Source organism: Patagioenas fasciata, chromosome 5 (genome assembly GCF_037038585.1).
Source record: "Patagioenas fasciata isolate bPatFas1 chromosome 5, bPatFas1.hap1, whole genome shotgun sequence".
In the NCBI taxonomy this organism is placed as follows: domain Eukaryota; kingdom Metazoa; phylum Chordata; class Aves; order Columbiformes; family Columbidae; genus Patagioenas; species Patagioenas fasciata.
This window is the reverse complement of record NC_092524.1, coordinates 56,091,818-56,102,123: the sequence shown is the minus strand read 5'-3', so window position 1 is coordinate 56,102,123 and position 10,306 is coordinate 56,091,818. Positions and strand designations below refer to the sequence as shown.

Genomic DNA, 10,306 nt, shown 5'->3' with positions numbered 1-10,306 from the left:
CTCAATACTTTCCTTTGGTCAATGTGACCTCCCTGTTCCTCCATGCACTCCTGCGTTGGGAAATCACTGACAGAGACACTGGTCATTCAGTGGAGGAATGTACATCATCAAAAATACCCTTCTGTGCTGGGGCAGAACTGACTATGCTCATATCATCTCCAGTAATGCCTGTCTAAAGTCATCTCGCAGGCTTCCAGTGCTGCAGTGCTGGATTGTCCCCAGGGCAGCCTAGCAACAGCTTTTTCCTGGAGAAGGTGTTTATCAATGCTTATCCTGAGCCTCCCTTGCTGCAATTTAAGTTCATAACCTGCTGTCATATACACACTTTAAATCTATGGATCCTTTTCTGCTGAACTGCTGTTAGTCTCACTCTGCATCCTGTATCTGCGCAATGGATTATTTCTGTTTGAACATAGAATTTTGCATTTACTGTAGGCTAAATTGCATTTACTCTTCAGATTTTTCAGTATTAATACAGCTTACACAATCAGTAATGAGAGAAGCTAATTGATTTTTACTTCATGCATAAGAAATACTTTTATTTAAGTATATTTGGCTTGGAGAATAAATCCTTTGATTTGCAAGACCTTGTTATGTGGTTTGAAACAGTATTTAGACTTTTCTTTTCAGTTGTGCACATGTAAAATAGAATGAGTACTTTCATAAAAGCCCTTGTCACTTTCCCATTGAAGTAAACAGGAGGCTTTCCATTGATTTCAGATTTCTAATTTTCAGTCTATTAGCTCATACCCTAAGTATGCCACTGTGCTCAATAAATGTTTTCCCTTTATTTGTGTACATCGTATAACATGGAGAAGTGTTAGTCACACAAGACATTTTTCCCTTTTAAGACCTCCATGTGGGAAAATGGCACTTCTGTTTACACACCTTTTTTCATATATTTTTTTTTTATTTTTTTCAGACAATATCTCTGCTTGGAAGTTTTTTGAATTAAGGATTCAGCTGGGAACATGCTAAATAAATGCAGTCTGCAACAGTTTACAACAGACTGGAATTAAGTTATTGACCTCAGATGACTCGGAAGACTTCACATGGTGTTGTGACTGTTAATGTCTAACCCTAACATTTATTTTAAAAAAGCCTGTCACAGAAGGAGTGACACTAATGAAGCTATGACTGATTCTTCCTCCCTGATCCCTTAATCCACCCTTAATTCCTAAACCATGGTTTCAGGAAGACAGACTTTTAATTCTTCAAAAGGTTTCCACTTCTCAGATTCAAAAAGTTTGGGGAAATCATTAAAAATGAACACTAATCTTGCCGCAACAAAGTTGGATGGGCAGATTACTCTAATAAGAGATTGATTTTGTAATCAAAATGGTGACACTAAAAAGAAATGTGGAAAATGCAGCACTGTTACAGTGAGTACAAGACTGAACAGGCTTTATAGTAACTATTATACAAATGATGTGCTGTGCGCCCCTTTCTGCACTCTGTATCTTTCTGGTTGAACAGGCTGTACTATATCTCCTGTCTTCTTTTATACTAACATACTTCTATAGTTATGGAAACAGATATCTCAGTTGTCTTAAGTCTATTATGTAATTGTGGCTGTGATGGAAAAGAAGTTTCTTTTTTCTTATCTACTGTCTGGTGTACTATTATGATGTCATTATTACTACCACCACCACCACCACTACTATTAATGCTACCAGAATTTATATTCTTGTAACAGCAAGGATTTTTAATCACAGAACTATATATATACTTTTCCCCAAAAGGACAGGGAAAGAGACAAATTACTAAATAAATTTAATATGGAACAAGACTGTGGTGTAAAAAGGCATGTTGATAAGTTTATTAATTTTGCTTCATAAAAATATAAATATGTATCTATGGATTTGCCTCAGATGAAGTATATTCCAAAATAATAAAAAATCAATGACCATTGCTTATATTGTAATATATAAAAAAGAATCTTTACGTACTTGATGAGTAATTATATAACATTTTATTAAATCAAAAAAGTCAGATTTTAAGGATGATATCAGGTTGCTTCAATTTTTCTAAAGTTTATGTACACTTTCCTTGTCGTATGCTGTCTTGTGCAACTTTAAGCACTGCAGATATTTGAAATGCCCAAAAAATTATTCATTTTTTCCATATGCCAGTATGAAAGTGCAAATATTGTTTAAAATAACTGGAGTTATTCTATTCATATGCAGCTATCAGCTGTAGATTAAGCTCATATTTGCTCTGTATACATGCTATAATTTTACATATAGTGGTATTAGTGGCATAGTAGTTGTCATCACAAATACAATGTGATAAAATGTTCAGTCAGCTTATGGTTTTCTGTAAAGAAATCAAACTTGTGTTATCTTGTCAAACAGTTTTTTTTCAAGTCACAGACAACTGATAAAACAGGTTAGATAATTTAGTACAAAATTATGGTGTCACGTTATGCATTTGAATGGATAACACAGAAAAAGAAAGCCAATTTAAGACAAATATGCAGTCAAGAGATTTACTTCAATAAATAATTAGCTTAGTCTGTAACTGCCAGATCAGTGCAATTCATTTTTAATGCTATTTGAAATAAGCTGTAGTATGAAAATGAAGATGGAACCAAGAAACGTTAAGTTAAACTACTCCTGACTGGAAACACATTGAAATACGAATACTTTTCTTTGAAAGATACCGAGCTCAAAGGAAATCCACAGGGAATAAGCTGTGAAAAAACTTCTAAAGCCTTTTGCCTGAAGTATTTCCCAACAAAGACATAAATCACAGGGTTAAGGCAACTGTTGGTGGTAGCCAGAGTATGACCAAACTGCTCACCAAAGTTGAGCAGTTTCTCCCAGAAGCAGCCTTTGATCACTTCTGTCTGGTATAATATATCAAGGAGTACAAAAAAATGGTAGGGAGTCCAGCACAAAAGAAAGATCAATACCACTGTGAAGATCATTCTGGTAGCCTTTGTACCTCTGTGCCCCTTGCAACTCTTTGTTCTGAGTGCTCTTCCTTCTCCCACTTGTTTTCGTAGGTAGCGAATGGTAGAGAAGTTAAGGAAGATGATTGCTGTAGATGGCAATGCAAATCCCACTATGTTGAATACCAGGCTTTCTGCTGTTACCCACGATGGGGTGGGGTATTCTAGAGCGCATGCTGATATATTCCAGTCGGGGAAGTGTTTCACAGTCCGAAACATAAAGGTTGGGATGCTGAGAAGGATACCGAAGAACCAGGTGAGCAAGCAGATCCCTTTGGTCATAGTTTTGCTCCGTATCCCTCTGTGGTTCAAGGTATGAACAAAAGTCAAATAGCGTTCCACGCTGACAGCCACTAGCAAGTAGATGCTGGTGTACATGTTCAGGAGGATGGATGCGCTGGTGCTACGACAAAGGAAATTGCCAAACGGCCAGTTAAATTCATTCCTGATGTTCTCTGCCCAGAAAGGGAGACATGTGAGGAAGATAAGGTCAGCCACAGCTAGGTTCATAAGGTAGATTTCAGGTATGTTCAGGGGGCTCTTGTGCAGTGAATAGGTTAAGAGAACAAACACATTTCCAAGCATTCCAATAACACAGATGGTGTCAATATACTTTGGTATTACATAGTACACGATTTCCCACCAGTCATCCAAGTCCAGGCAAATAGTGGAGTTGTTGTTGTTTTCACTCTGGTTTGAGGAAGGAATCTTCAGTAGGGGAGTTTCAGTCATTTTTTTTCTTTTGTAAAGAATTCTGAAGTGAACAGGAGACCTCTTTGAAATGAGAGAAATGGACTGCAAAACAGAGCATAAAATTCTAAAAGTTGTCTCCTATCAGTGGTGTAACAAACATTTATCTGCTGGAAATTCTTTGTTAGTTCTCATGGATTATTATAGGCTAGATTAATCGATGCTTCTTGTGTGCGATGATAAGAAATGTTCCCAGTATTGGCTAGGATGGAACCTCCTCCACATCCTATGAAATTTCCTCTCTTTGCTGCCATTGTTTAAAGTGGCACAGAGGAAGGAAAGTGCCAATTTAGTGTATGTTTCCTCCAGACTGATGACAGAAACAGATATAGCTGAATTCCAGCTCCCTGAAAGTAGTGGGAATCATGCTGGTGACACAAAACTAGCTTTGCACCCTTCCCTGCCCTTTCTCTTACTCTTATTTTCCATACTATGTATAACTTCAGCATGATGATGCCCATTTCCCCAAAACTAGGAATGCTACTCACACTTGGTTGTTTAACTTTGCATTCCTCTGTTCCCCCCTCAAATCCTCCCATCCTGAACTTTGGGTTGAAAATTACCCTTAGATTAGACAGCTCACTTCCCTCAAATGTCAGCAGTTCTAAGAATAAAACACTGACTCCTCAAAAATCTTATGCTCAAAGTCTTTCCTGAAGAGAAAGGCTCTGCAGCTCTGAATTCACAGCACTCTTCTCCAGTTCAGAGATTTCATCTGAGTTCAGCGAGAGGCAGCCACAACCGCCAAAGCATCTGGGCTTTTGTAGCATTGGCAACACTGTTATTTCCCTCCGGTAACTTTGTGCAAAATTATGGAGGAATGAGGGCACAAGTAAAATGCTATCCTCCCTTGAAAATTCACGGGGTTGTCAGAACTGCCTCCTGCAGTGACTTTACTCTCATGATGTTATTGTGCTCAGCCATAGTGCCTGGATCTTGTTTTTTACAGGCACTCAGTTTCAGAATAATTATGGTAGGCAAGACATTACTGAGCCTGTGGTGACATAAAAGTGGAGCATGTCAATCAAGCATTTAAAACAATCAGTATTTTGCAGCTAGCCATCCTGAACATTAACTTTCTGCTACAGCTATTTAACCCTTCTCTTTCAGTTTCTGCATTTTTACACCAAGGAGATAGCTAAGGATGGGGTTTCTGAAGAGAGTATTTAGGACCATCATTTATCTCATTTACATATATGTACAGCCTTAATCATGTCTGTGTCTGAGCAGCTTGCAATACTTATCTCTGTGATGCCTCCAGCAACTAGTTAAGTACATCATGCAATTTGGTACTTAATGCACAGAACGATTTTAATCATTGCAGAATTAAATGAGCAGTGAAGTTTTATCTGAGTTCATAAACTCACTCAAGCTGACAGTCTTGTCAGGGAACTCGGTTACAACTCAAGTCAACACAGCTCTCGGGCTTTGATCATCTTCCCTCACAACAGTCTGAATGTTATCTAGTTCACTGCCAGTCTCATGCAAACTAAGACAACCTGAGAGGACCTAAAACTGCAGAGAAGATGTACAGAGCAAACAAATTCGCATCAAAGAGGCTGTTTGTGAGACAGCAGGAGTCTAAGCTTTTTATAGCAGGAGACTGGATAAGGTGTAAGAGTAATGGAAGAAAATCTGTAGTGTTATATGTCAAAAATAATGTAGAAAAGAAAAAGTAAACCTTTCCTTTTGTAAATAGAATTATTATTTTTACTAAATCTAGAGAAAAAAGAAGTGCTTATATTCCTTGCTTGCCCGTTTTCCGATGATTTCTTGCTATCCGCTCATGCCCGTCACTTCACACACTTTGCATGTGATGTATGTGTTGGAGCTGTGACTTCATTCACGACTGTCTAATTTAAAAGCTTAATGAACATTTACTTTCCACTACAAATTGATTTTAGTCACATCTAGATCTGATTTCTTGTTCAACTAGCAATTGTATATGAAGTTTCTGTAGAGCTTTTCATTAGGAAAATGTCTTCAGGGTCTGCTAGCCAATGTCAAAGCACTACCACAAGCCACAAGCCTTTTATAAACTTAGAGGTCCAGATGTCTTCTTGGCAGAAAATGCAATTTATTTCATTTGCTTAATTTGATTTCTTCTTCCAAAGCAATTTTCTTCTGTAAGTATTTTAAGTATTTTGTGCTAATGGATAATTAACCACATGAATAATTTTCAATTTATGTACTTAATAAATCGCAGTCATCTTTTATAGAAATAATGACATATTTTTCCAGGTTGAACTCTTTTCTGATTAATTTCTATGCACAGTGAACCTATTACCATTACTACTATTAATATATACCCAGTTAGGATTGTGGGTTTCTGGAAACACTTAATAAATATAAGCTGAGCTTTCGAAACAATATTAAAACTAAAGATTACTTTGAAAGACAAAATTCTACAATTAGTCAAGCAAGTTCAGCTATAAAGAAATTTCATAAAATTAATAATGTTTTTACACAACTAGAGAGAACTAATCCTGACCTTCAGAGTTAGTTTCATGGTGAAAAAGAAAGGTAAACTCATACTAGACTGCACAGATCAGAACTGAGAGTACTTTTTTTTTTTTTTTTTGGTATAAAAAGTATGTGAAATAATTATAATAAGGGTAAGACATTAAAAACAGGTAGACATACCTACTTCTCGTCCTTCCTGGCAATCTGGACAAAGTTTCAAATTCAGAAACAGTAGGTAAGTAGCAGTACAGAGGTTACTGAGAGAATTCAAAGATGCATCCTGAGGACAACTGGGTGACTGAGTGTGGTCTGAGTGTTTTGTTGGCCATGTAAGATGTGTGTGATGTTACGTTTTGGAGGAGAGCCCTGGGATTTTTTTTTCTTCAGTTCTCCAAATGGTGGCTGTAGTAATTTTGTAGGCATGTGAAATACTTTTTTCTTGTTGTGAAATCATACAAGTCATATGCCGTGACTTTGGTCCTCCCGTGACCACTAAATAAAGGTCTCAAGTACAGGTCCTTGGCAACTAGCAGTTCTTTTGTGTGATTAACTGTGTCTGGAATAATAATTTGATCAACAGCTCTGAACTGTCATCTCAGTGCCAACTTTGAACCAGGATTTTCTAGTTTTTTGTTGTGGTGGGAGCCGTTCCCTCTCTCAGTGGGGGGAGGACCGTGCCAAGGAGCTGGGGTTAAAGCAGAAGAGGTGTATGGGAGGGGCTGCTGAAACTTGGACCCGTTAAACCCCATGTCAGCCTTTCCTCTGCTTTTGAAAATTGCTGTCTTTTGTACCCCACTGTAGGTGTTTTGGGCATGAGCTTCTGTGAACATGACTTCCCCGTAGTGTGATGACTGCTGTATTTTTCCAGGCTTGCACCCATAAATAATCTTTTTATGTGATTACCTGCTGGGACATTGTAGCTTGAAACTGGTTGTTTACCAATTATTTTTATACTTTTCATTCTTACTGCCCTCTAAATAGAAAAATTAAAAACAAAACAAAACAACAAAAACATATCTGAAGCATCTCAGATTTTAATTACAAATCTCTCTTAAGTATATCTGTGTAAAAAATAGTTTTTTTGGTTTTTTGTTTTTTTGTTTTTGTTTTTTCCTGAATTATTTTTAAAAAGCAGTGAGAAATTATCATGGTACTGCAATGTTATTTACTTACAAGAAAACATTCTTCATATTGACCACTTGCCCAACACATGCACCATCTCTTTGAATTCTTATTTGAATGTGTGTGTCTTTGTTTGATAAGTGAATTAGAATGAAAAGCCATGTGAGGCTGCACAGTGATATCTTATTATGAATTTCCATAACCTCATGATAAATACTTGTATTCCAACTTCTCATTCTTTAAAAAGATAGTAAGTTAGAGCAATGCAAACACTGGTAAAATTGACAAATTCAAAAAATTGTTCTGGTCAACACCATCACATTGAAGAAAGCTCTAAAGACCTCAACATTTAATCTAAATATTTAAAATGTATAAATACTTATTTTATTTAAACAGCATCCTGTTTAAATATTTACTTATTTTATTAAATAAATGAAACAATATAAATTACATCTCAATTGAAGCTGTACGCTTCACTTCTGTCAAAATTATTTTTGTTTTAATATCTGGATTAAAACACTTATTTCAGTGAAGACCTGAAACACAACATTTTTTGAATTACATGTTACCTAAGAAATCCTAATAACCTACAGAAGACCAATGTCTAAACAACACATCCCACACTGATTCATTAATGTAAGTGCAATAGAACAGGAGAAATTAGTCACAGGCTTTCCAAAACTTCCTCTTTGCTTACGCTATTGAATTTCTGTGTTGAAGCCATTTTTTCCATAAAGAAGAACACTTGAGCAATAACAAGGAGCCTGGAATTTGTCTTTGCTTTGACATGAATCTCTAGGAGCTGCCAACATTCACATTTACTCACAGACTCTGTGTAGAAAACTGCAACTGTGTCTAAAATGTGTACAATAACATAGTCTTATAAAATTCATCACTTCAAAATGAGATCAAAATATTGGTTTGCAAATCTAACTCCTCTTTGTAAATCTAGTTTCTTATTTTCTGTTGTTTTTCATTGCCATTTAGAACTTTTTTCAGTAGTGGGGAGAGAATCAAAATTGGGAGTATATACATTTGGTGGTAATAGTAAAATGAATAGGCACTGCCATCCCTCCAGCTCGTAAACAACTTAGAGCAAGTCCACATAAGAAGCTGTAACTTTATATAAAAAGGGAATTTAATTTATTATTTCTTTGTGACTTGATTCTTCGTTTCAACCTGTAGAAAGCATGTAATGATTTGGTAACATTTTACAGTTTGCACAGATATAATGGAGCAGAAATTAGAGGAACATGAAGGATTTTGTTTAAAAACATCTATATGAGTCAACAGTTTTTGCTGTGTATACATAGTTAAAACCTATCTGTCTATTTGTGCCTTCAACTTTGGATACTCACTGAACATCAGTTTATGTCTCAAGCTTATATGATCTCCAGCCACTGTCTATGTTGACTTTTCTGCAAAAAGAACATATTCTCTAGAGCTATATAGGACTTTACAAGTGCTAACTGGGCTTCTCTGATCAGAAAGAATAAACAAATACGTTGATGAAGGCAGAGGCAGGACTGTTTGCTCAATTATTACAAACAGTATGTGGTAGATAAAAGGCAGAAGCCCAAAGAGTCTCCAGAGTTCTGGCTCCTGGTCCAACAGCTCAGCCATCAAAAATCTTCTTTTTAACATAGCTGGAGTCATTACTGATCTGAACAAATTATCTTTGTGAAACAGTATGATTTAACAGTTTGATTTTATTTATTGAAATGGTTGCAAATCAACACAGTTACCTGCCATAACTGTTTGTTTATTCTGGAACAGGAGAAAAGATTTTTGATGTGACCTTGTGATGAAAAATTGTTTGTTCAGCTTGTTTGGGTACCTTTACATATTCTATAGGCAGTGGTTGCTAAGGAGAGCTTAAAATCTGGTGCAGCAATTTATTAATAAATGAGCCTGGTAGCATCACAGTGCAGTCAAGCACTGCTGACTACGGTTTAGAGACCCTGAAACAACAAAATATCTGAGGAGTAAATATAGGGTGAAAACCCACAATGTGCTGATAGAAGAATGGAGTGAAGGGATGATTCAATGGCTAAAGTACTGCTTGGGGATTTGGGAGACCTGAACCAAGACCCTGACTTCTCCATAGAACCCCTGCCTACAAAAAGAGCAACCTTGTCCTGTCCACAGCAAGCACCAGCTGTTCGTGCTGACAGCATTTAAGATTGTTAATTGTTCATTTCAAGTGAAGCCAATAATCGACTTGAAAAACTAAACAGTGAAAAGATGGGAATTATTCCTGCCTATACCTACTGCAGGCCAGAAATATCAACTGGCTGTTCATATCCTTGCTGCTCCTCTGGCAATGGTCCCCAGCCACCTCCGTTGAACTCAACGCAGAGTCAGCTGTTTGTGTGGTCCAAGGCTCAACACAAGATGTGGCAGCCTCAGGTAAAGGGGAAGACAGAAGTGGCTGTAGGAGGGGGACAGGATAAAGAGGAATAAAAAGGTGATATGATTACAGTTTGACATCTCCAGGCCTGAGGTCATCAGGACAAAGTCTACTCTTATTTTACCAAGAACCGTTCTCATATTTTGCCAGGAGAGAGCCAGGCATCTGAGTGTGACTGTAAACTGCCAGTAGGTAAGATGTACATTGCACTTTATTTCTTCAGGTTTTTTGTTACCTGTACATGCAAATACTGTACAATGTATGACCAGGCTAGAAAGTGGGCGAGAGTGTAAATTATCCAGTCTGTGAGCTGCCATTGTGCATTCTGTGCTCGGCAGAGGCTGGTGCAGGGGTTTGTGTGCTTTCAGAGTCTTCTCTGAAAGGCTGGTCAGCACCTCTCGGAAATGGGCTCTGAAAAGAAAGCTGACCCAAAGCTTTAAAAGTGGCTAAAATTCTGTGGTGTCAGCTCACTTTATTTTGGTATAAGGGGAAGCGAAAGTACCTGCAACCGTTGCACTTCTGACAAGTCATTCCTGAGTAACAGGATGCAGGGTAGGGAAAAAAATGCCAGCAAATCTCATTTCTTAAAGTACTTTATTTTCTGTTGT

General features: G+C 37.2%; 1 protein-coding gene across 1 annotated transcript; it reads right to left on the bottom strand.

Annotated features, from left to right (window-relative positions):
* Positions 1-1,955: 1,955 nt before the first annotated feature.
* BDKRB1 (bradykinin receptor B1) lies at positions 1,956-3,877 on the bottom strand. The gene has a single exon (XM_065838036.2). The coding sequence runs from the start codon at positions 3,683-3,685 to the stop codon at positions 2,600-2,602; it is 1,086 nt and encodes a 361-aa protein (XP_065694108.1). The 5' UTR covers positions 3,686-3,877; the 3' UTR covers positions 1,956-2,599.
* Positions 3,878-10,306: the final 6,429 nt, after the last annotated feature.